Source organism: Bemisia tabaci, chromosome 8 (genome assembly GCF_918797505.1).
Source record: "Bemisia tabaci chromosome 8, PGI_BMITA_v3".
NCBI classification, from domain to species: domain Eukaryota; kingdom Metazoa; phylum Arthropoda; class Insecta; order Hemiptera; family Aleyrodidae; genus Bemisia; species Bemisia tabaci.
This window is the reverse complement of record NC_092800.1, coordinates 38837430-38864101: the sequence shown is the minus strand read 5'-3', so window position 1 is coordinate 38864101 and position 26672 is coordinate 38837430. Positions and strand designations below refer to the sequence as shown.

The following is a 26672-nucleotide window of genomic DNA, read 5'->3' as shown; positions in this document are numbered from 1 at the left end:
AGCCACATCAGCTGTTGTCAAATTTAACAGGGAAATTACATTTTTTACGAGAGAACGTCTTTGCAGATTCCTTTGAAAATTTTAAGGAATTTGCTTTGTATTATGGAGAAAATTCACTGAAATTTTCACAAAAATCCGCACAACCGTTTTCATGTAAAAAATTAAATTGCCCGATTAAATTTGGCAATAGCTGATGTGGCTTGGTTCCTTTCTGTTTAACGCGGTCCATATAGACATACTGTCCGTGTTCCGGGCTAAGAGGCCGAAAGTTTCGGGTGTAGCATTCGGAGCAATCGTAGCTACAAATGCAGCACCCGGAACTTTCGGCCTCTGAGCCCGTAATTTTTTTTGTTTGTTTCTTCAAAGTAACCTTTATCTCAGTTTTGTCACGATATGTATCTTAGTCATTTCGATCCCGCACGCTTCAATTAGTCCGTGAATTGTGTTGCAGGTGGCGTGGATCCACATCGACCGGCAGATGATCGTGTCCATCCACTACCACGTGATCGCGCGGGTGGCCCGATACAACGTCTCGCACGACTCCCAGAAGACGTGGCTGCTCCACGTGGCCGCCGTCCAGGAGGAGGATCGCGGCTACTACATGTGCCAAGTCAACACCAATCCCATGATCAGTCAAGTCGGCTACCTCCAGGTCGTTGGTAAGTTCCTACACTGAAAAAAAAATATTGCTGAAATTGCCGTGCACGCGGGTATTTCAACTGCATGGTGAGCTAAAAAACGAACGTAAAAAAAAAAGCAAACCGACGTCGCAAACCATGCAGGTAAAATCGCTACACAAATTTCAGCTAACTTACACACACGCAAGTAGGTGATTTTGCTACACTGAAAAGTTACGCCTGTTACCTTTTCAGTTATTCTTCCGTAAATTTCGCTATTTTTCCGTAAATTCCGCTATTTCAGCCTAACTATTGAGCTATTTTTACTGTTCGCAAAGTACCAATACCAAAAAATGCAGTTACACTTCCAAGCCACTCGATGCAAGATTAACTGCATGAAGGCGCGCAGATGTAGCAAATCGGTGTAGCAATTCGTGCTAGTCGTTCACTTGATTCAACACCGTACACGGATAAGAAAGCTTTACGAAGTGAAGCAAATTTTGCTCCACCCTAAATCGGTGAATTAGCAATCCTTTTTTTTCAGTGTACTCTTAAGTAAACGAAACTTTATGGATGTTCCATAAGCGATTGGGGGATCCTTCGAGTTAGCGTCAAGATGTGGAATGATTTTTGTTACAAATATTTTAACTCCGGTGTGGGTGGTGAAGTATCACACGAAACGGAGGGCGTTTTTGACTGGTGACGAAAAACAACCGAGATCCAGAAACTGGGAGGTAGGAGACTTCCTTCTACCTATTTTCCAATTTGAGCTACTGAAGTGTGGCGAAACACTGTTATCGCACCCTGTATTTTGATTTATCACCGGAATATTAAGAGCTGAATGTAAATCCATTGACATCCCCTCCGCTCTTGAAATATCTGCTTCATTTAGACTAAATCGTTCATACGAATGTTCTATTAGCTTTCGTAAAGTACCTTCTATGATGAAATCCACAATGTTGGATGATATCATCAAGATTTATGAAGGGAAATTCTTCAACATAGCTACTCAAAAAAAAAAAAAAATCATGTACAGTTGATCAAGAATACCTTCACTTTTAGTTAACTTAGGCAGAGAAACTATTTAAGAAAGAAAACAAGTTGGTTTTTGCAATCGCTAGCGATAGCAATATTCGTCATGGGAACTTTTGCTTCTGGGATATGAAAATTTTAAGGTACAGTTCGTTTGTAGTATCTTCAGAATTGAAGGGGCTATGTAATTTTGTGTCGACATCTCTTTTTTAACATTTTTAATTTTTTTTCTTTGCATACAAGAAAGCTGTTATTTACCAATTATTTATTTTCGTTGGATTATGTATGGTTTTTGGAAGTTAACGCATTTAACTTTCAGTTTCGTTTTTTCGGCGTAAAGTATGATATTTTTACTCTACGCATATGCCCGAATACGCATCATAACGACGGTGAAACTACCAAACCACGTATCTCGTTTGCGGTGTTTAAAAATCTCCGCTCACATTTTATTTTTTTGAAGTAGACCAAATCAATATCATTCCTTGAAATTTTCACAGAATTTTCTCCGCACGAAGAGGAAAAATCACGGAAATTTTCAAGACTGGACGTTAAGTAGCTTTTCATTTAAAAAATAAAGTATGACAGGAAGTCTGCGACGTCGCAAACCGAGATACGTGGTTTGGTAGTTTCACCGTCGATAAGTGACCTATGTGCTTCCTAAGTTGCCATTTTTTTCATTCAAATAGATGTAACCGAAATGTTAGATGTGTACTACCTATACTACTTTCATGTCATTGCTTTATTTATTTATTTACTTTTTGCGTAGGTATAAATTGTTATTTTTTGCTGAATTTTGGAGAAAATATTGCTTTAAGAACGTGGAATGTAAATTAATTTTATTGAAAAAAGAAAATACCATCATTAATTTGGGCGAACAGAGAAAATATACATCAATATTTGGGTCAACATCTCCCTGATTATATAAAGGATGAATATATTAGTATTTCTGTATCAAAAAACTTAGCTTTTGTCTTCAGAGATACGATGATTCTAGTCCCAGTCAATTTGTTTTATTGAAAAAACAAAAAAACAAAAAATAAATAATAAAAAAAAAAAACAACTGAAATGTTAGACATACTATTTTCATGTCTTTCTATTTGTATCAATAGGTACTTTTTGCTTAACTTACGAACGTTGAATGCAAATTAACTTTATTGAAAAAAGAAAATAACGTCATTAATTTGGGGGAACATGTGGCTGATTATATGAAGAAGGTATATTCCAGTATTTTTGTTTAACATATTAACTCACGAGAAAATGTTCGTACATTTATCATCTACTATTAATTATTTTTTGATGATTAGTCTAAAACATTCAATACAACCATTAAAAAGTAGTTCCAATCGTCGGGTATCGAACTCCCGATCGCCGGGTGCCCGCACCGAATCAAAAATACGAGGCGGTTTAGTCAACTAGGCTATGACGGATCCACGTGAGCGAGAGTAAAAATAGCATACAAAAGACTCAAGCAATGGGCGGGACTTATCACAAGAGACTGCTTTTGGGATGATATGAAGCGCATTGCTGTATTGCTGTAGGAGCCATGGTTCGCACTGTTTTAATGCGTCTCGAGGTCCATCCCAGCACGCATTCCGATCGCGGCAGTTGAGCTAAGGCAATATTTGCGTATCCATGAATTAAATCAATCAATCGAGCTCTGATTTTGACTTCTTTATCCGTAACGAGTCCTCCAGAACAATTTTCCACCTTGTACGATGGTTATTATTTCTTTACTTCTATTTTTCAAATTTGAGGTGGGATAATGGCGGCTTCTCAAGAACACCGAGGTAGGCGATCTTTTGCACCAACGAACAGAAAACTGATGGCGAAAAATAACCAATCAGAACCTCCCAAAAAAAAGAATTTGCCTAAAAACGGAACTTCGTGGTTCTGCGCAGATTTACCAGTCAGACACGACATCTCAAGGTGGAAAAAAACTCGCTGAAAGCGAATTTTAGCAATCAACACAACTTGACGTAGAGACATGATTGGCTAAAAAATACAACGGTTTTTGATACATCGGAAAATCAACCAAAAATCGGAGACTGGGCGAAACGCTCAAGGTCGCAGAGGTATAGGGAATCCCATAGCGAAAGCAACGGAACGATTCTAATATCAGAAAATAAAATGATTTTAATAGAGACTTTCAACCCTGTGAAGGAGTGTTGGCATCATAATTTTGCCAACATTTCCAGCACTAAAATCAGTTTAAGGAGTTGTTTTTGAGGAGGTATGCCTTTTCCGAGCAAAAACCTCTGTTTTTGTCATCGCCCTACAAAAGTGGTTTTATTTCATTTTATTTTATTTTTATTGTAAGTATTCGAATTTCAATACATTATAAATGTGTGATGTGTTTACGTGTATTGTGTAAAAGCTCTTTCATCAAAGAGCGAATCAGTAATCTCCGAGGGTGTTGACAAATTGTGTGAATGAAGAAAAGTTTCGAAAGATTTTGTGTGGAAATGTCAAAATCGCAAATTGTGTGCGGAAACGTTAGCCTTCCGTTTTGCAAAGAGGAAATACAATGCAAAATGTCGATGATTTACACAAAAAAAACGATAGTGTTTAAGTTGGGAAAAAAGGACAAAGTAAAAAAAAAGACAATCCCGTGTGGATCATAATTTCCTAAGTCTGAAGTCGGTTCGCGTTACGAGGCGGAAAGGGAGGCGCAATAAATAAAAAGGAATAGTAAGTAATAACCGTATAGGTACAAACATTTCTCACCGGCCAGAGGCTCGATAAAACAATGGGAAATGAAGAATTGCCGCTCTAACTTTTTTATGCGCGGGGAAGGGCGAGAGGTTAAAGGGAGTAATTGCAGGCATGCACAAGTAACGGCAGCTGCAAAATGAAACATCTTTATTGCTCTTGACAGTATTTAATGATCTAGGGTCCCCCTCTCCTCCAACCACTCAGGAAACTTAATTCAAAGAGGCTTCTACCTTGTATGAGTGCCCGTAACATATCCATACACTGCCATGCTAAGGAAGAACGCCGTATGAACATTCGAGAGTTGCTAAATTGCCCCCAGATAAAGCACGTATTTTTTAGTTAAGTTATACATGCATAATTTTCCCAAAAATTTGCTGATATTTTGAATTAAATTGTGAACTAAATTGTCTGAATATTTGGAAAGAAAACATTCTCGAATGTGCCCGAAATTGAGTGATTTGTCAAAGGAAGTTTGGCAACGCCTGAAGTTTCATACGGCGTTTTTGCTAGGCAGTACACTCCTCCAACTTCTGAGAGTGAGCCTCAACTCCGATGAAGGATGTTTCCTCCACAACACCGGGGGACAAAGGGCTCGCTTTTAATGATTGCCCCCTCAAGGGTGGAATAATACTGGTACTCCGTCAAAATATTGTACTCCAAGAACCTCGGCATCTCAAGGGCACCGATTATTCTGTACCCAACGAGTGTCGAATTAGCGTTTTTAGGCGCACCTTTCGCTTTTCTCACCGAGTGTTAGGAGTGGATTGCATCTTGCAAAAAGGAATCAAGAGCACTGCAATGTCGCTAAGATTGTGCAACTTTTTTTCCAAGTATATATGAATTGATCATCTAAGCAGAGTTTATCTTTACTCCCAACAGACTATAAATTCGAGACAAAAATTATCTTTGTAAATTCAATTTGATGCATGATTTCAATAATTTTACCGCAAAAAAATGTAAGTTGCATAATCCTGGAGACATTGGAATGCTCTTGATTTCTTTTTGCAGAATGTAACCCAAGTTGGAGGCCCAGCTGAGCCGCGATTAGAAGAATTGAACCAAGCCACATCAGTTATTGCCAACTTGAACTGAGAAATATGATTTTCTACATCAGAACATTTGTGCGGATTACTTTGAAAATTTTTAGGAATTTGCTTCGCACTATACACAAAATTCACTGAAATTTGCACAAAAATCCGCAAAACCGTTCTCATGTTAAAAATGAAAGTAACCCAATTAAAGAGCCTCCCAAAATTTCGCCCCTTTTTCGGTATTCGATTCGACCATCGAACCAAGGTTTAAGTGGAAGCTTATAATAACAGAAAACTCAGGAAAACATTTCAAGATAAGTATTAGAACCGTTTTCGAGTTACGGGGGGGGGGGGGGGGGGGCAAAGGGGTCAAACTTCGGCCTTATTTTTCGCTATTTTCTTGTTGAATTGATGTGTCTACGGGGTTGTTATCGTTGTTTACACATGTTATACACACCGATTCTTACGTATTTTTACACGCAAAATCGAGTTTTAATGTTGACGAGTCGATATATCGATCGGTTATATCGATTTTTTAAGATTCTTAACGGAAAATTGACGATTTTTTGAGATTGAAATTGTTCATTTTTGATTCATGGATGACAAGTGCAAATCTCGGAAAACACGAGTTTTCAGGAGAGTACAAAAACTGTCTGCATTCCTCTTTATTGTCGATATAAGGGTAATAAATATTGAGGATATCAAGAATAAGATGTTTTTTCAAACTCCTTCAGCAGTTTCAATAATTTCTCGAACTGTTAGAAAATGCGGCAGAAATGCCGAGATTCGCGTTTTTGGCACTAAGAATCGACACTTCATCAGGAGATACGCATTTTTGCAATTCGTGTTTTAAACTTGTTGGTGGATTTGGATCATTTAAAGACTGAAAAAGAGGGTTTCACACTTAAATTCCTTATCAGATATAGATTTAGTTGGTCATCGATGCTCCATCCATCCATGCTTTACGCTTTCCTAATGGACCAGTGGACACAGTACCTTTTCTTCAATTTTGATTATTCACAGTTAATCAACGAAAGCTCATTTTATCCGTGCGAAACTTTTTAAATTCACTACCGGTTTTGAGTAACTTGCGATCTTGTAAACGGCGACTCTTTCAGTTTCGCTTCAGAATACGATGACAGGACCAAGGCGTTAAAATACACAATCTGATCCAGCCACCTGCACTCTCTTCTTTGAAATAAGACGTAGAGACCAAAACCAATCTTATTATTTTTTCAAAATAATATTCCTCAGCATTTTTCAAATATGCGGCTCGATTTAAAACCTAAAATTACGAAATTTTTGGTCAACATCATTCTATAATGAAACTCACAATAGAAACCGAAGAGCGCCTTCAAATCAATGCGTAAACTTAATGCAAAGAGGGTTATTCAAAATCGGCGATTTTACCCTACGCTTGGATTTTGCCCGGAGTTGGATATGTTGTTCCCTATCACAAGACACGCCTTTTTCCGGCATTGGCAAGTTCACCCGAAATTTTTCCCGCGCGCTACAGCGTTGCCAAGTTGAAAACAGGCAAATTCCGTAAGTGGCATCAAAATTGAGCTATGAAGTTGCGGTTTTAACGAAAATTCTCTAAAAATTACGCACTTTTAGGAAATGACCATGTTTTTAATGTCGCATTAATTTTAACATGCATTATTGCCAAATTTCCGATTTTTAAATTCGACAAATGTTACATATCCGCAAATACCCAAAAAGGCTATCTTCAAATTTGAATAAAAAGTTGTCTAATCGATAGTTCGTTTGATTCCGCATCCATCGATATATTATAGCTCGCTGGGAAACTTTTGGTTCGCGAGATATCATCATTTTTGTGAACAGCTTTATGGAGCGACGACGCTTTTTGAGTCCGGGCGGATAGAAATTTTAGCCTCCAAAAACACCGGGTAGCATTAATTCCATGGTTTCCTATGTAATTTTTGGCGCTGAATCCGAATTTGACCATTTCATAAAAAAATTGTCACCAAGATGTTGCCAAATTTGGCAAAAATTGCTTAAAATCGGCCTTTTTGGCGGATTATAGCCTGTGACTTGCCAGGAGTTGATCAGACGACAAAATTGGTTATTTCCACAGTTAAAACTCGTTAAACTATCTACAAGCTGAGTCAAATTCTTTCTGCTCACGGTAAAATTAAACGCGCGACAAGCAGCAAACTGAAAAAAAGACACCAAAATTGGCGCTTTTTGCGGTTTTTGTCGTAAGTTTCTTGTTTTCCGATTAAGAGAATGTTTCTTGACTATACTAATGAACAACATGAGCAGAATTTAATAAAATTGAACAATAAAATAAGATCGAACATATTCCAATGTTGCCAAGCTTAAACAAAATACTTTAATTTTCGCTGGTTTTTTCGATATTATTGTCCTATATTCTTTGTTCACCTCTTATTTTTAAATTTTATAAATGTATCTCTCTTGCAAAATAATACACTTCTGTAGAATAATTTAATTTTCAACTTAGATATATACTAATAACTAGGGTATTTAGTTCAGAGAGGAAAAATTCATAAAATAGTGAGTTTTATCGAATCGTGTCAATAAACCACATTTTGAAACAATAATGGAAAATTTTCTGCTAAAAATTAATGAATAAAATGTACTCCTCAGACTGACTTCATTAAAACAAGACAAGACGCATTGCAATATTGCCAAAATTACGTACAAATCGTTGAATTTTGGCGGTATTTGACCGTTATTATTCATTACCCTATATTTAGTATACAATTTTATTTTATAATTCTGAGATAATGGAGTTTAATAGAAAAAAGTAACGACACCAAACTGAAGAAGACGCCCAGGAAAGGACAATAAGGGGCTTAAAAAGGAACAAGGGCGCTCCAAATTACTGAGGACCTGTGGGTGGACAAGGGACTATGGCGGTTAGGCGTCGCGGGGCCCGAGAGACCGCTGTTAAAGCGGCTCTTTATCTATATATGTAACAATACAATAGTTTGTCGTTACACTCGGCGTAATTCAGATTTTCCTAAGAAACATTCTCTTAATCGGAAAACAAGAAACTTACGACAAAAACCGCAAAAAGCGCCAATTTTGGTGTCTTTTTTTCAGTTTGCTGCTTGTCGCGCGTTTAATTTTACCGTGAGCAGAAAGAATTTGACTCAGCTTGTAGATAGTTTAACGAGTTTTAACTGTGGAAATAACCAATTTTGTCGTCTGATCAACTCCTGGCAAGTCACAGGCTATAATCCGCCAAAAAGGCCGATTTTAAGCAATTTTTGCCAAATTTGGCAACATCTTGGTGACAATTTTTTTATGAAATGGTCAAATTCGGATTCAGCGCCAAAAATTACATAGGAAACCATGGAATTAATGCTACCCGGTGTTTTTGGAGGCTAAAATTTCTATCCGCCCGGACTCAAAAAGCGTCGTCGCTCCATAAAGCTGTTCACAAAAATGATGATATCTCGCGAACCAAAAGTTTCCCAGCGAGCTATAATATATCGATGGATGCGGAATCAAACGAACTATCGATTAGACAACTTTTTATTCAAATTTGAAGATAGCCTTTTTGGGTATTTGCGGATATGTAACATTTGTCGAATTTAAAAATCGGAAATTTGGCAATAATGCATGTTAAAATTAATGCGACATTAAAAACATGGTCATTTCCTAAAAGTGCGTAATTTTTAGAGAATTTTCGTTAAAACCGCAACTTCATAGCTCAATTTTGATGCCACTTACGGAATTTGCCTGTTTTCAACTTGGCAACGCTGTAGCGCGCGGGAAAAATTTCGGGTGAACTTGCCAATGCCGGAAAAAGGCGTGTCTTGTGATAGGGAACAACATATCCAACTCCGGGCAAAATCCAAGCGTAGGGTAAAATCTTTCTGATACCACTATTCGTGCGTCAAAGCAGTCATTTTGCATACCCGGCCATTTGAAGGCGAATCATCGACTGTCATGGAACGCCCCCTGAACCCTAAGGAGCCTAACCCGGGGGCCAGCCCCCTGAACACTAAGGAGCCAAACCCGGGGGCCAGCCCCCTGAACACTAAGGAGCCAAAGCCGGGGGCCAGCCCCCTGAACACTAAGGAGCCAAAGCCGGGGGCCAGCCCCCTGAACACTAAGGAGCCAAAGCCGGGGGCCAGCCCCCTGAACCCTAAGGAGCCAAGCCGGGGGCCAGCCCCCTGAACCCTAAGGAGCCAAAGCCGGGGGCCAGCCCCCTGAACACTAAGGAGCCAAAGCCGGGGGCCAGCCCCCTGAACACTAAGGAGCCAAAGCCGGGGGCCAGCCCCCTGAACACTAAGGAGCCAAAGCCGGGGGCCAGCCCCCTGAACACTAAGGAGCCAAAGCCGGGGGCCAGCCCCCTGAACCCTAGGAGCCAAGCCGGGGGCCAGCCCCTGAACCTAAGGAGCCAAGCCGGGGGCCAGCCCCCTGAACCCTAAGGAGCCAAAGCCGGGGGCCAGCCCCCTGAACACTAAGGAGCCAAAGCCGGGGGCCAGCCCCCTGAACCCTAAGGAGCCAAAGCCGGGGGCCAGCCCCCTGAACACTAAGGAGCCAAAGCCGGGGGCCAGCCCCCTGAACACTAAGGAGCCAAAGCCGGGGGCCAGCCCCCTGAACCCTAAGGAGCCAAGCCGGGGGCCAGCCCCCTGAACCTAAGGAGCCAAGCCGGGGCCAGCCCCCTGAACTCTAAGGAGCCAAAGCCGGGGGCCAGCCCCCTGAACCCTAAGGAGCCAAACCCGGGGGCCAGCCCCCTGAACACTAAGGAGCCAAACCGGGGGCCAGCCCCCTGAACCCTATGGAACCGAAGACAGGGGCCAGCCCCCTGAACACTAAGGAGCCAAGCCGGGGGCCAGCCCCCTGAACACTAAGGAGCCAAAGCCGGGGGCCAGCCCCCTGAACACTAAGGAGCCAAAGCCGGGGGCCAGCCCCCTGAACCTAAGGAGCCAAAGCCGGGGGCCAGCCCCCTGAACACTAAGGAGCCAAAGCCGGGGGCCAGCCCCCTGAACCCTAAGGAGCCAAGCCGGGGGCCAGCCCCCTGAACCTAAGGAGCCAAGCCGGGGCCAGCCCCCTGAACCCTAAGGAGCCAAAGCCGGGGGCCAGCCCCCTGAACACTAAGGAGCCAAAGCCGGGGGCCAGCCCCCTGAACACTAAGGAGCCAAAGCCGGGGGCCAGCCCCCTGAACACTAAGGAGCCAAGCCGGGGGCCAGCCCCCTGAACACTAAGGAGCCAAAGCCGGGGGCCAGCCCCCTGAACCCTAAGGAGCCAAACCGGGGGCCAGCCCCCTGAACACTAAGGAGCCAAAGCCGGGGGCCAGCCCCCTGAACACTAAGGAGCCAAAGCCGGGGGCCAGCCCCCTGAACACTAAGGAGCCAAAGCCGGGGGCCAGCCCCCTGAACCCTAAGGAGCCAAGCCGGGGGCCAGCCCCTGAACCTAAGGAGCCAAGCCGGGGCCCAGCCCCCTGAACCCTAAGGAGCCAAAGCCGGGGGCCAGCCCCCTGAACACTACGGAGCCAAAGCCGGGGGCCAGCCCCCTGAACACTAAGGAGCCAAAGCCGGGGGCCAGCCCCCTGAACCCTAAGGAGCCAAAGCCGGGGGCCAGCCCCCTGAACCCTAAGGAGCCAAAGCCGGGGGCCAGCCCCCTGAACCCTAAGGAGCCAAAGCCGGGGGCCAGCCCCCTGAACACTAAGGAGCCAAAGCCGGGGCCAGCCCCCTGAACACTAAGGAGCCAAAGCCGGGGGCCAGCCCCCTGAACACTAAGGAGCCAAACCGGGGGCCAGCCCCTGAACCCTAAGGAGCCAAAGCCGGGGGCCAGCCCCCTGAACCCTAAGGAGCCAAAGCCGGGGGCCAGCCCCCTGAACACTAAGGAGCCAAAGCCGGGGGCCAGCCCCCTGAACCCTAAGGAGCCAAAGCCGGGGGCCAGCCCCCTGAACCCTAAGGAGCCAAAGCCGGGGCCAGCCCCCTGAACACTAAGGAGCCAAAGCCGGGGGCCAGCCCCCTGAACCCTAAGGAGCCAAAGCCGGGGGCCAGCCCCCTGAACACTAAGGAGCCAAAGCCGGGGGCCAGCCCCCTGAACCCTAAGGAGCCAAAGCCGGGGGCCAGCCCCCTGAACACTAAGGAGCCAAAGCCGGGGGCCAGCCCCCTGAACCCTAAGGAGCCAAAGCCGGGGGCCAGCCCCCTGAACCCTAAGGAGCCAAAGCCGGGGGCCAGCCCCCTGAACACTAAGGAGCCAAAGCCGGGGGCCAGCCCCCTGAACACTAAGGAGCCAAAGCCGGGGGCCAGCCCCCTGAACACTAAGGAGCCAAAGCCGGGGCCAGCCCCCTGAACACTAAGGAGCCAAAGCCGGGGGCCAGCCCCCTGAACACTAAGGAGCCAAAGCCGGGGGCCAGCCCCCTGAACCCTAAGGAGCCAAAGCCGGGGGCCAGCCCCCTGAACACTAAGGAGCCAAAGCCGGGGGCCAGCCCCCTGAACACTAAGGAGCCAAAGCCGGGGGCCAGCCCCCTGAACCCTAAGGAGCCAAGCCGGGGGCCAGCCCCCTGAACACTAAGGAGCCAAAGCCGGGGCCAGCCCCCTGAACCCTAAGGAGCCAAGCCGGGGGCCAGCCCCCTGAACACTAAGGAGCCAAAGCCGGGGGCCAGCCCCCTGAACCCTAAGGAGCCAAAGCCGGGGGCCAGCCCCCTGAACCCTAAGGAGCCAAAGCCGGGGGCCAGCCCCCTGAACACTAAGGAGCCAAAGCCGGGGGCCAGCCCCCTGAACACTAAGGAGCCAAAGCGGGGGCCAGCCCCTGAACCCTAAGGAGCCAAAGCCGGGGGCCAGCCCCCTGATAGGAGCCAACGGGGCCGCCCCTAACCTAGGAGCCAAAGCCGGGGGCTGCGCACCAGGCACCTCGAAATCTGACCGACCAGAATTTACAATAAACGGGATTTGTTATCCACCCGAAATTTTACTTGACCGGAATTTGAAAATCTTAATTTATACTTTACCGGAAATTTGCCCCAATCGAATCTTGACTCAACTGGAAATCGACCCGACCAGAAATGTGGTCCAATCCAAAATTTGGTTGTTCTCGGATGGAGAATAATCAATTTCAATTACAATATATCATTGATTTTCCTTAAATAACTGCAATATTCGATATAAGCGATTGATATTTCGACTCGTCAACGGTTAAAAATCGATTCTAAAAGAAAAAATACGTAGATGTTGGTGTACTTCTGTCATATTAGGTGCATTTAGTCATCCACGAATCAAAAATGAACAATTTCAATCTCAAATAATCGTCGATTTTCCGTAAGGAATCTTAAAAAATCGATATAACCGATCGATATTTCGACTCGTCAACATTAAAAATCGATTTTGCGTGTAAAAATCCGTGGCTACCGGTGTGTATAACATGTGTAAACAACGATAACAACCCCGTAGACACATCATTTCAACAAGAAAATCAGTGGCGTGGCGTGAATTGCGATGTATCGATTGTTCTGCCATTTAAACCTATGATAAAGAATTCATTATTAAGGTTTTCGCTGCGAACACCCTGTTTATCGATCCTTTTCCATAGGTTTAAATGGCATAACAATCGATATATCGCAAAGCACGCCACGCCACTGAGGAAAATAGCGAAAAATAAGGCCGGAGTTTGACCCCTTTGCCCCATCTTAACTCGAAAACGGTTCCTATACTCATCTTGAAATTTTTTCCTGAGTTTTCTGTTAATATAAGCTTCCACTTAAACCTTGGCTCGATGGTCGAATCGAATACCGAAAAAGGGGCGAGAGTCAGCCCTTATTTTGGGAGACTCATTGGCAATAACTGTTGTGGCTATTGGTTCTGCTTCACGCGATCCAAATAAAGATTAATACAGAGGGACCGAGTCCCAACAAGATCGAAATGAGAAAAGGAGGGTTGAAGTTTTAGTTCCCTGTGAGACACAATGGTAGAGATCAAATATTTTTACCCGATTTGAACATTTGAGATGAGATAATATCCGGCTTATTAATCTCTAAAATACATCTAATTACTTTTTTTCAAAAATTTAACATGGTTCCGTTATGTTTAATTCATTGAGAAAAGCGAGTATCAAATGTTTATACGGCGTTTTTCTTTAGCACGGCAGCATATTTCATCTCTTTAAAAAAATTAGATATAAGCGGAAATTTTGAAACGCTGCAAAAGTAGACGCATTTTCCGTCTTCAGTTATCGATGTGCACAAGCACCCCTCCTTCTCGCTACGTCACAATTTTTCCCCCATTCAAACTTGAGGAAGCCATCCTGGACGAAACAAAATAACGACTCGGAAAAAAAGAATTCGAGGAACATCCCCGACGAAGACGAAATAATGGCGCGGTGGCGCACAGTGGATCGAGTCAATCAGAGAGGTCGGACATAAAATGGATTGCATTTTACAAAAAGGAACCACTAGCATTGCAATGTTGCTAAGATTGTGCAACTTTTTTTGTCTTGGAGGAAAACCCCGATTATCCATTGATAGTTTCTATTTTACTCGCTAAAAACTGTAAATTTAAGACAAAAATTACCATCTAAATTTCATAGTTTTTCACGATTTCCGCAATTTTATTGCAAAAGATGAAGTTGCACAATGTTAGCATCATTGCAATGCTAGTGGTTCCTTTATGCAAAATGCATTCCATATGTTTGACCAAAACTGCCAATTCTGATGTTTATTTCGTCGCATTTTAAATCTTAAGGGGTGCTTCTAGTAGAAAATTTCACGATAAAACCAATGGAATCACTTTTAGAACCTCAAAATTTCGTATGAACGGAGGTATAAGCTTTTAAAGTTTCCAAATTTTGTCCGACCTCTCCTACTGAGTTGACCCAGTGTGCGGCGAAGACGAAATAATAGCGCCGGTGGCGGAATAACGGAGGAAAAAATATTCCGGAGTCGGTGAGCCCGGACCGCCACGATGATGATCACTAATCTAGCGGAAAGTTCTATTCCCTCGGGCAAGATAGATTCAAAAAGTTGGCCTCCCCCGCGGTGCAACCTGGCCTCGATTCGGAAAAATAACTTTTAATTACTCCTGACACCCGGCTATATTGAATAAAGGATGGCCCGCGCCCGCCTTGCGAAAACTTCCGCCAGCGTAAATAACGCCGAGCGACCGCGGGAAAGAAAATAACCTCACTTTTTACATGACTTTTTTTCGCATTGCTCTGTGCATTATGACTTCGAAATGTCGTTTGTTGAGCGTGAGTCTAGCGATTAATCTGTCGCAGAGGAAACAACGAGTTTGTCTCTCGCGTCGAATGTAAGGACGTAAGAACGCACGTAAGGGACTGCGACTGCGGGAGAGAAAATAACCTCACTTTTCACATGACTTTTTTTCGCATTGCTCTGTGCATTATGACTTCAAAATGTCGTTTGTTGAGCGTGAGTCTAGCAATTGGCCCATTACCTGATTTATTTATTTTTTCTTCCTGGTTGTTTTGTGCTTCTCTTTCTTCAGGAAGATGGAATAGGTATATTCCGAAATGTACATAGCCTGAAGAAAGAGAAGCACAAAACAACCAGGAAGAAAAAATAAATAAATCAGGTAATACTCATTTATCAACCTGGTAAAATGAAAAATTCACAAAGTTTAAAAAAATTGGCCCATGTTAAGCAGAAAGGAGCCAAGCGACATCAGCAATTTCCAAATTTTATTGGGCGATTCAAATTTTAACATAAAAACGGTTGTGCTGATTTTTTTGCAAATTTCGGTGAATTTTCTGTAAAGTACGAAGCAAATTCCTTAAACTTTTCAAAGGAATCTGCACAAACGTTCTCCTGCAAAAAATTGAAGTGCCCAGTTAAATTTTGCAATAGCGGATGTGGCTTCGTTTCTTTTTGCTTAACGTGGTCCAAAAATTTCCTGAAATTTTTGTCAACAGTTCTTTCAAAAAAGTATGAAATGACCTGCAAATCGCAACATTGCAATCGAATAAATACATTTTGCAATTTATGCTATTAAAATGCCGTATCAATATTGAAAGGTTCCGGAAACCTTTACCCCCAAATCTTTCACAGATCATCATTTTCAGAACAAAGGAGCGCGTTTCTGTTCCAAGGCTGCAAAATTGACTTGATCAAGTCAATTTTTCTCAAAAATATGACTGCAATTATTTCTGATATTAGTGCCAAGAGACACCGCGGTAGAACTTGCAGCGAAGTAAAAAGGCAAATTAAAAGGTGTCCAAAAATCGGAACAGTTGACACTAACCCAATTTTTGAAAGCTTTTAATACGATTATTCCAACCTTCACGCTCCATAACTTTAATAATTGGCACAACTTGCAGTCGACTCAACTTGAACAGATTTGTCGTTTTCGTAGAGAAAAGCTCTATCGACCTTCTCTTTTGATGTTGAAAACGCTTCCTTGAAAAAGATTTAAGCTCATAATCCTCCCCTTTCGTCTTGTGATTACTTCATACTCCCGCTAAATGATGTCAACATTCTTGGAGAAAAATAATTTCGACGGGTCTGCATTTGCGCGATGATCAAAGGGGCATGACAGATTTTTTTCTTAGAATCTGTAGGGGAAGTTTCTTATTCTTTAGTATAGAAATTTCAGAAAATCAAGTAATCTTTCGCCGAAAGCAAACATGGAATTCTAATTAAGAATAAGTTATGTTCTTCCTCATAATGGTCATGCGTCATTCGCGTCATGTTCTGCATGATCATTCAAATTCCTCCGCGATCCACCTATAATCCTCATCGGACGTTTGGAAACGTTGAGGATTAAAAAATGACAGCTCTTTAGTTAAGCTGCGACGTGAAAAACACTTTATTTAACGGCATTGGGTACTTTTTTTCAGAGGAAAGCAATCGAAATTGATATCTGTAGAATTAGGGCGGATTCGCTTTTTTTCTTTTTTAAAGCTCGGTATTTCGAGGAGTTTTGTCGGTAGATCCGATCGCACATAGCTAATGAAGAGGAGATATTTTCTTTGACATTTTAATCGTGTGTCATACAAACTTTAGTTATTGCCGATTGGAAAAAATTCCTCCATATGAAGAAGATACGGTATCTTCGTGATTCAGTTTCTTTGATTATATCATTCGATGAATTTCTTTTTTCCTCCTTTTGCCATGTCGAAAACTGAACCATGACAATCACACCAGCTCTGTACGTAAAATTAACGAAATTTGATTTCAACTTGTAAGTAAACGCTTAAGAGAAAATACGAGAGAATGTGTAATTTAATTCAAAGTCGTCCAAATTGCATACTTATTCTACCGTGCTAAGGAAAAACGCTGTATGAACATTCGAGAGTTGCCAAATTGCCCCAGATAAAAAATGTCTTTTGAGAGCGATTATGCGTATTTTCCTTGAAATTTTCAAACATTTTACACGAAATTGTGAAGAAAACTGTCTGAAGAAATGGAAGAAAAAAATTCACGATTTTCCCGGTAAATTAAGGTTTTATCGAAGGAAATGTGGCAACGTCTGAAGGTTCATACGGCGTTCTTTCCCAGCACGGCAGTATTGAAAGAGAACCGCTGCTTCTTGCTTTTATTTTCATTTACAAGAATGCAGCAGTACGTGTTTCTTCCAGTTCATTTTTTCGCTGAATCGATACGTTCTTTTTTTTTAACAGTTCCTCCGAATATCCTGGACGATCAGACGACGCAGTCTTCCGTGGCGGTGCGGGAGAACTCCAATATCACGCTCACGTGCAGAGCGGAGGGTTTCCCGTCGCCAACCATCAAGTGGAGGAGAGAAGACGGCCAGGGCATATCCGTCGACAAAAGGACCAAAGGTAAGTGTACATGAACCGAGAGGGTACGAAAGATCCTCGATTTTTGAAAATATTAGTGAATGAAAGTAGTGCCGTTGCGTTTTCAGTCCGTGTCACGGATGCGTTACAAGAGGAGTGGGAGGTAAAAATTCCGATTATCTGCGTTATATGTTTTATGTACGGCCCCAAGTCGTAGTAAGATCAAACCGCGACAAAGAAATGGACCTGTTGCAAACATTTGCTAGAGCAAAAATAAGAGTTGACTCTGATAGAATGTGGCCCAAAAATCACGATGAGCGTATTGGAAAAGTCCCCCTGACACCATGACGGTAACAGTCAATTTTCATACGTTAGTGCGCCTTCAATTACATTTGATACTGTGCAATACTTTCGGGGTGGAATAGTTGCATCGGCGCCTACAAACCTAACAGGGATACTTTACACATTGCGCAATGCGTGAGTTTACTCACTAAAAAACGAATTGTAAAGTTCCAAAGGGAGTCACCGTCAGTTGAGTCATAACCATAGGTGTCAGCCGAGACCATTATCAACAAGCGAGAACTGCACAAAGTATTTACAATGATTATTAACAACTGATTACGTGATTAATTCAAAATGTACACGTTCGTATTTTGTTCTTTCTCTGGAGCGCAGCACATGTTCACAGGCAGGTTACCTGCAATCATATACCTCCACTTGAATGATTATCGCTTGGCTCATCACGTAGAGTATGAGTTCAATGAGGGGTGGTTTGAATTCACGCATCAGGAATCATTAAATATCTTCGTAAGGAGTTAATTTCAGTAATTTTTGTTGTGCGCATCGTGTTTTACGTGAAATTTTGATTATGAAACATGTATCAGAATGCTGAAATTCGTACCTTGTCTAGTGGTCCATTGTGAAGTTAGGAGTACATTTCAGACTTGCTGATGCGCTAATCGTGATTTTTGAACCATTTTCTATACGATTCAACTCTCATTTTTGCTCCAGGAAAAGTGTTTAACAGACCCATTCTAATCAAGAAACATACCCTATTGTATGGATCCGTTCACCTTTCACAAATCGAACTTACATTACTTCAAAGGTGCGGAATGATCCTGATCGCTCATGCAAAACACGTTGGAAAAACGTCGCTCTAAACTATATTGATCGCATCTCGCGGATAATCCGTTCACCGCGGGGTCGCAATACAACAAAACAGCCGTCACAAATTTCAGTTACCATTCGGTCAACATAAATCCATACAGACCCGACCGGCCGACCGGGGCACCCGGGCAGAGATGTATTGTCGTCGAAAATTAAGCCAAGGCTTTATGTCGCCTCCCAATCCTGAAGGAATCGTAACCCCCAACGCCAACGTCCTGCACTGCCATGCTAAGGAAAAACGCCGTATGAACCTTCAAGTGTTGCCAAATTTCCTCTGATAAAATACTATTTTATTGGGGAAATTGTAAATATTTTTCATCCCTTAGATAAGACAGAAATATTTAGCCAATATTTTAACAATATTGTTTCGATATTTATGCCAACATTGGGCCAATATTGGTTACATATTGAGCCAATGTTAAAAGTGTACACCATATTTCCTTTTGGCATAAATACTGTGCCAATACTTTAAAATACTGCGAAATACTGTGCCAATACTGTGAAAATATTTGTATAATATTTTGGGTAGACATATTGTTTTTAAAAATACTAAATAAATATTCTTTATATATTTTTTAAAAAAAATAATTGTGATTAAAATATTATCAACATATTGTCAGTATTGTATAAATATTGCGACAATACTGACAATATTTGCCCAATATTGTAAAAATATTATGTCTTATCTGGGCCAATCTTTCAGACAATTTTGTTCGCAATTCAATCTAAGGTATCTGAAAATTTCAAGGAAAAATAAGCATACATTTCGTCAAAAATACATGTTTTATCCGGGGAAATTTGGCAACTCTCGGATGTTCATACGGCGTTTTTCCTTACCACGGCAGCGTACAGGTGGAACTAAGTGTTAGAACGTGCAGCCCCGAATGGCCGGACCTGCGTCGGGAAGAATGAAAAAGAAAACTCGCGGGAAGGATTTGTGGCCGCGACCAGGCGGGGTGTCTAGCCACCCCTACTGCTCTACGCTTGATTGCAACCATAATATTTATTGGCCTGCGACGTGTCAGCCCCCCTCCCCTCCATCGCACGGGCCCCCCGCGGAAAATCTGTTATCGGAACCTTAAACCTCGAATACTCTACTTTCGCTTTAAGAGTTTTCTTTTTACGACGGTGTTGGCCGGTTTAGGGCCCGCATAGTTTGTTTATTCAGTTCATTTGGGGTTGATAGCTAAACCACTGCCGGCCGAATGGGGTTCCTCGCGCTGGGCTTCGGCATTATTTATTTTAATGCTTTCCCCGGGTTACGAGTCGAAGTCAACTCCCCCGTTTATTCGCTACTTCCTCCGTCGTTCCCCAGGTGAGCCGGACGCTTGTTTGATAACGGAGATTTCAGGGTTTCGAACGATCCGATTATAGAAAATGTGTTCGCGTAATGATAGAAGAACACAGGGTGAAATTGTGTCCTGTTACAAAGTCTTATTTGTTTGTTATTTTATATTGCCTCAAGTTTTTAAATGATGGGAAAGTATTTCTTCATGCGTGTAAAACAGTGAAGTATACCTCTAGAGCGGCTACTTATAGGCAGGGAATCTGCGTGATGCACATGGACTGATTTAGACTGTCAATGTTGGGCGGAGGGTAAAAACTAAAGTAAACCTAGCTTCAATCTCAGTTTTTGCTACAATTTTCCCATTATTCGTGCAAGTATGAATCTGTATACCTCACAATCTTTGTTTATTATTTCCGCGGTGACTTGGAATCTCCGGCTCTTGGACGAAAAATAAACTACACGGAGAAAAAAAATCGTGCGTGGGACCCGAAGTTGAGGTCATATGGATCTCTGAAGTTTTCGGATCACTTATCTAAAAACTTGAGGTCCAGCTGCCGAAGTTAAGTTCAGACATCGAGGCACTTAAGTATGTACCGGAGTACTTCAGATGTCTGACCAACGGTCTGACCCGAACTTCGGCAGCTGGACCTCAAGTTTTTAGATACGTGATCCGAAAACTTCAGACATCCATATGACCTCAACTTTGGGTCCCACGCACGAAGTTTTTTTCTCCGTGTAAAAAGTTGTCGACACCATTTTTTCCATCATAATTATATTATTTGACAATGTATGGCAAAATCTAGTCAGTTTCTTGCATCAGTTTACGTATCAAGAAGGGGCGGGTTAATCCAAATAAACCTTAACAACACAGTATGTTTTAAAACATTACGGATTTACAGTGTTATGGACAGCCATCCTAGACGTACAGTCCGTTGATTGAAAACAAATCGATTTTTATATATGTACAAGCAAGCTGCGTAATCAAGAATCAAATATTTATAAGGGATTTAAATGGAGGAAAGAAAAGTGCTTCTAACTTGTAAGAATCACCACTGCCTGTTCGCCTTGCCAACAAGAACTAATCCCAATGAGCCGATGGACGAAGGGTTTTGAATGGAGTAGAATATTTGGGACTGCGCCAATTCTTTCAGCACAGGCAGCGGAGGCGTGACTTTTGCGAGTTAATTGAAGTATGACTTTATTTTATCTCAGATCAGCATCTACCAACTGTTGCAGATAAAATGTAGTGCCACTTATTATTTGGTCGAAGCCGGGCATCTTGCTTTAGATTTGGAGCACTGAGAGAAAATTCTACTTGATATCAACGGGATTTATTAAATATTTCCCGGCAACTATTAACAGCCGTGCGTTTTTGTCCTAAATGGCCACGTTTGTGGATCAATATTCATAAAATATCGTGACATCCCATGATTTTTAGCGCTAAATGATCGTCTCAAAAATATCTAAGTCTTAACTTAATGGGGATTGAATGGATTAAATTAATGGTCACTGATCTTTTTGGCCGAAAAATTAGTTTTTGCACCAAATTAGTGTGGTATTTTCCCTAAATAACCTCTCTAGATTTCGATATTTTGAAGAACAAGCAAGGATTTAGCGTTAAAAATAATAGGATGTGGACCTTTTACATGAATTTTGATCAATTGCCAAAATTCAGAATCAACGGCGATTTGCCCAAATTTTGGGAAGCTGAAGCTCTGCACTGAGGACACTGTTGTAAAAAAATTTTACAGAAAAAGAAATATTTATTTTGCTCGTACCCGAGTTTCTCCATGCAGTCAAAGGGCTGATTTTTGAAACTTGGAAAACGGCAGACAAAGAAAGCAAAAGGGAAATGGAGCGAGCCTATTGGCTGAAACGGATGGTTGTTATAGACTAAGGGGGAAAATGATGAACTACCTTTAGGGTCTGTAGAGATTCGCCAATAGTATGTATATTCCTTAACTCCTTTTGTCTTTTCGGCTCCTGCAGTCTGGCCGTTTAACCTTGGATCACCCTGTATGTCAGAGAAGTCACATGAAAAAATGCAATTTTTTGCCATTGGCGAGGCATCCCTGGCGAGGGGGAGTAATAGGTGCAATTAAAGAAACTCGAGGCTCGAGATGGAAGAGGCTTGGCTCGGGAGGGGAGGGGAGGGGGGAGGGGGCGGGGTGGTCCAAAGTGGGAACAAATGGCGTAAACGGTGCGAAAGAGTGGAGGGCTCCCTTCCATTCTTGGCGCCATTATGGTGCAGCACAGGGACACATTTTCACGTCCCCGCGACGCACTCCGGAAAACACTCCCGACTTGAGCCACCTCAAAGTCAGCGCAGAAAAAACACCTGCAGTTTGTCACCAACACGCCCGGATCGGCACTCAAATTTTTCTCCTACCCGGTTTCAGTGTTGCCGGACCGCTTTCGCCCCTTTGACTCGGAAAAAAATTAATTCCGTTGGGAGAAACACCGTGAGAAAACACAATGGTCTTGAAACAAATAAAAAATGTACCCAACAACGGTTTGCAGGGGGTGAGTCTGTGATACGTGTGAATATAAAAGCGCGGCAAAATCGAAATCTGAACTGATCCTAATTTCGAGATATCGCAATTTGAAATTTTCAAAGCAAATGCAAGTTTTCTACTGATTTTAATCCGGTTTTTTTATTTATCTGTCCATTGAATCGGTGTTGATCGGTTCACGTTTCTATTTTTCGTTCGATTCATGTCGATCGAATACATACCCTCTCGTTACATGCAGATTCCCTATCATACTTTTTTCTTTACTGGACAATTCGCCTTCTGCTGCGTCTGCAGCAATTGTTGTTACGCATATGTTGTGCGTCCTGATTTCAGCCCATTACATACTTGACTCTTTGAAGGCGTTTTATGTGCGCAAGTAGAGCATCCTGTTGGAGAGCAGCAGAGGTGAGATTGAATTGCTATTTCGTTGGTTCTCCGACAGATTGCACTACTTGCGCACAAAAAACGCCTTCAGAGAGTCAAGTATGTAATGAGTTGAAATCAGGACGCACAACATATGCGTAACAACAATTGCTGCAGACGCAGCAGAAGGCGAATTGTTCAGCTAAAAAACAGGAGTATGATAAGTAATCTGCACGTAACGAGTATGTATTCGATCGACAAGAGAATCGAACGAAAAATAGAAACGTGAACCGATCAACACCGATTCAATGGACAAATAAATGAAAAAGCAGATCAAAATCAATAGAAATCTTGCATTTGCTATGAGAATTTCTGGGTTATCTCACTTTTTAATGCTTGAAAGTTGGATTTTAGTTGTGAATTTTTCACAGAATATACTTTAAATGTAGTTTTAGTTGAGTTCATGAATATTTCAATTTCTTAGAAAACTGCAATGATGCGGTTTGCCTCCCAGCCCCTCCTTTGGGCAATAGAAAATTTCATGGAAAATAAAATCTCACTTTTTAACAAAATGAAATTGCCAATCTCCTTTTGTACCCCTAATCAAACTCAAACCCAAAGCCTGGCAAAATTGTTGATTTGGTTTCTATGAGCGAAGAATGTGCAGGTGTCTGAAATAAGTATCCAAGTAGGATTTTTCCCGGAAAAGTTTCTAATAATTCACTGAGAAAATGTAATTCCCTTGGAAATTTTGATTGAGAAACACACACACCACACACATACACAATTTACATATACACGGTTTTGCAACTTTCGTTGATTGAACGTTCATCGAGAAATTTGTTTTGTGTGGATTCTATTGTAGTATTGTATGATTGGATTTAGAAATATTCCCCTTGAAAACAAGAAAATTGGGTGCGTTTAAACGACTTGACTAAGCTCCTTTTTTGTGAGCCGCGCATCCTTTTAAAATATTCATCGAGAATTGCTGCTCTTTGAACCCACCCCTTGAGTACACCTCCACTCTTTGTCATTGCTAAAAAAGGATAATTTAGCTTTATCAATTCAAGAACTTACCAATCTCTGATGAAACAGTGATTTTTTAAATTCATTCTAATATTTGTTTTGAATTTTAATTTTTCCTCGAATTTCTCTGATTGCAGTCAAAGAATACATCGGGGAGCACTTGAACATCTCAAAAGTGTACCGATCAGAGATGGGTGCATACCTATGTATAGCAACGAACGGAGTTCCTCCCACAATTAGCAAACGAATAATTGTAGACGTTGAATGTAAGTATAAGCCGTTTTTATAATTATTTTCAAGAGAATATTTGGGGGAGCCAACATAGCAATTTAGGCCACGCCCACCATCTTGGATTTTTAGAATTTTGAAAATTTGTCTAAAGATTCGAGTTTTCCGTCAAAAAATACCCCCTGATACTAAGTTTCACAAAAATCGACAAACAGGCGCCGAGCTAGCATTTACCCACCAAACCTACAAAATGACAATAATTCACGGAAAACTTCGAGGAAAACAATTTTAACCTTTGCAGTAATTGAATATGTCCGAGTTTATGATTCTGATCGGTCACAAAGCTCGGAACCGATCGGAACAGGGCCAGGTTGGGTTCAGTTGGGTCACGCAACTAAACTAACTTAACGGATGTGCGGGAAGTATCACTCAAATTGAAGGCGATTTAATCCTGCATTTCTACGCACTATTTCTACGACTTTGATCAATAAAACTCTTCAGGATATTTATCACTTTCAGTGCACTGAAGGAGGCCATGTTGGGAAAAAAACACTTTTGGATAAATTAATGTTGCCAAATTTCTTCTGATAAAATACAGATACGGTCTCAAAGCTCGGGAACCGATCGGTGCAGGGCCAGGTTGGGGTCAGTTAGGTCACGCAACTAAACTAACTTAACGGATGTGCGGGAAGTATCACTCGAATTGAAGGCGCCCCAATCCTGAATTTGCACACCATTTCCACAACTTCGATTAATGGAAGTAAATAGGTTCCTTATCTTTTCAGTGCACTATAGGCAGTCATGCAGCGAAAAAACCCGCTTATTGATAATTAGATGTTCCCAAATTTCTTCGGATTGCTTTGATAAATCACGGATTCAATCACCTACAAAAAGTAAGCCAAAAATTCTGAAAATTGGTCCATTTGTAACGAAACGCAAATGAATCTTGCAAAACATTCTCCAATGAAAAGTTGAACAATTGAACATGGCGTTTTTTTGTTCTAATCGGTGCGGTGATCTAGACACTGACGACCATCTTGGTTGCACAATAGAACAATGTATTGTGACGTCATCAAAGAGTCCACGCCAAAAAAAGTTTACCCCTCTTTTAGACTGCGACAGACGATCCTCCATCTTGATTCTTGCATTCACTTTACATGTTAAAGTGACGCCATACAATCTTCTGTCGCAGTTTAGAAGTGCGTAAACTTATTTGGCGTGGACTCTAGTACACACACAATATTATTTCAAATGCGTCCTGCTTAGAACATGCACAAATCACAAGTAAAGTTACAAAGAATGTGTCCGGTGTTTTCTTACACTGAAGATCGGAGTTGCCTTATCGCAATACGATCAAAACATTCAATGATGGAAACACGTGCTGTTCAAGCTCCTGTCCCGGAGGGATGCGGAGCGAAAAAAATGCTCTGAAGAGCGAAAATTTTGAAACATTGCAATGGAGATACGTGGTTTTGCACTTTAACCATCTGCACATATAGTTTTATTTATCGTAAATACGTCCAAATGACAAAGCCTACGCTTATTTGATACTTCATTCATAGAGTAAACGTTTTTTGTTCGTCTTGTAAAATTTGACTTTATGGACACATCAGGTTTCAAAATCAACTGATTGATATTCCGAGCATCTGTATGTGGAAGAATTCTAATGTAAGCTGGTTTGTTTGCAGTCCCTCCGATGATTTGGGTGCCGAACCAGCTAGTGGGGGCACCGGCCGGGACTGATGTGACCTTAGACTGCCATGCAGAGGCCTACCCAAAGGCCATCAGCTACTGGACCTTTGAGAAGGGCATGATCCTCCACACTAAGAAGCACGTGGTCGAAACGATAGAGAACAGTTATCGCTCTCAAATGAAACTCACCATCAACTCTCTCACTAGCAAAGACTTCGGCACGTACAAGTGCGTCTCAAAAAACTCGCTCGGGGACACTGAGGGATCCATCCGGCTTTACGGTAAGTTCCACCTATAACTAAACGATTCTAACGAGATTCAGGCTCGTTGCGTTTTACTTTCCCTCACTCTCCCATGTTTTTATTTTTTCAGGAAAACTAAATAAAACAAAACTTTGTGCATAGAGAAAAAAAGGAGGCGTTTGCATTTCGGGCATCTTGGAATTTTTTGATGACTTGATGACGTAGGTGGGTACAGCGACGTTTTTATCCTGTTCGATTTTCTTGGAAATGGTGTAATTTAAGGAAAAAATCATTCTATAAAAGTGCTTGAAATTATATAATGAGTTGATTTAAGTAAAAAATCGGACATTATGGTCCGTTTTTCATATTTAACTAAACGTCGCTGTACCCACCTACGTCATCAAGTCATCAAAAAATTCCAAGATGCCCGAAATCCAAACACCTCCTTTTTTTTTCTATGAACTTTTTGTGAATTTCCCACAAACTACGAAGAGTATATGAGGACTTATCTGTAACAATAGCGGATGTGAAAAATTACCTCTTCAAAACTTATTCAAAAAACTGTTTTGGCATCGAGAAAATTTTGAGGAAATACTTGAGATGTGATCTTCGAGATCTGTACATTATGCCAGAGCCAAACATATTAAATTTTTGTGTGAACAAAACAGTTTTTTAAGCGTGTTTCGAAAAGGTAATTTTTCACATCCGCTATTGTTACAGATAAGTCCTCATATGAAGACCTTTCCGACCAAATAGCTTATACCTATGACAACGTTGCTAAGCTTGTGCATAAAATCAACCGTTTAGTTGGTAGAGAGCTTTGCTCTGAAATTTGCCTCAAACTTTCTTTCTATTTTTCTGAATATTTTTGCAGAGAAATTTACAATGGGGGTGATTTCGGATACTTGTAAAAAAAGGGAAAGGTTGCATAATAATCTTAGCGACGACGTTGGTATGGGTACAAGCTGTTTGGTAGCGAAAGTCCTCATATAATCGCAAAATTATATCGTAATGTTTATGAGGTTTTTTTTAAAGGACCTACAGATAATGAATCTGAA

The 26672-nt window shown here is 41.8% G+C and overlaps 1 protein-coding gene across 3 annotated transcripts in view; it reads left to right on the top strand.

The window, feature by feature from the left end:
* LOC109033822 (lachesin) overlaps window positions 1-26672 on the top strand; it is a 275516-nt gene that overhangs the window by 202878 nt on the left and 45966 nt on the right. For all 3 annotated transcript variants that reach the window (XM_072303579.1, XM_072303577.1, XM_072303578.1), the window contains exons 4-7: window positions 452-659; window positions 16976-17137; window positions 23590-23718; window positions 25369-25653. In XM_072303579.1, the coding sequence (XP_072159680.1) occupies window positions 452-659; window positions 16976-17137; window positions 23590-23718; window positions 25369-25653 (784 nt within the window). The remainder of the gene's footprint in view (window positions 1-451; window positions 660-16975; window positions 17138-23589; window positions 23719-25368; window positions 25654-26672) is intronic.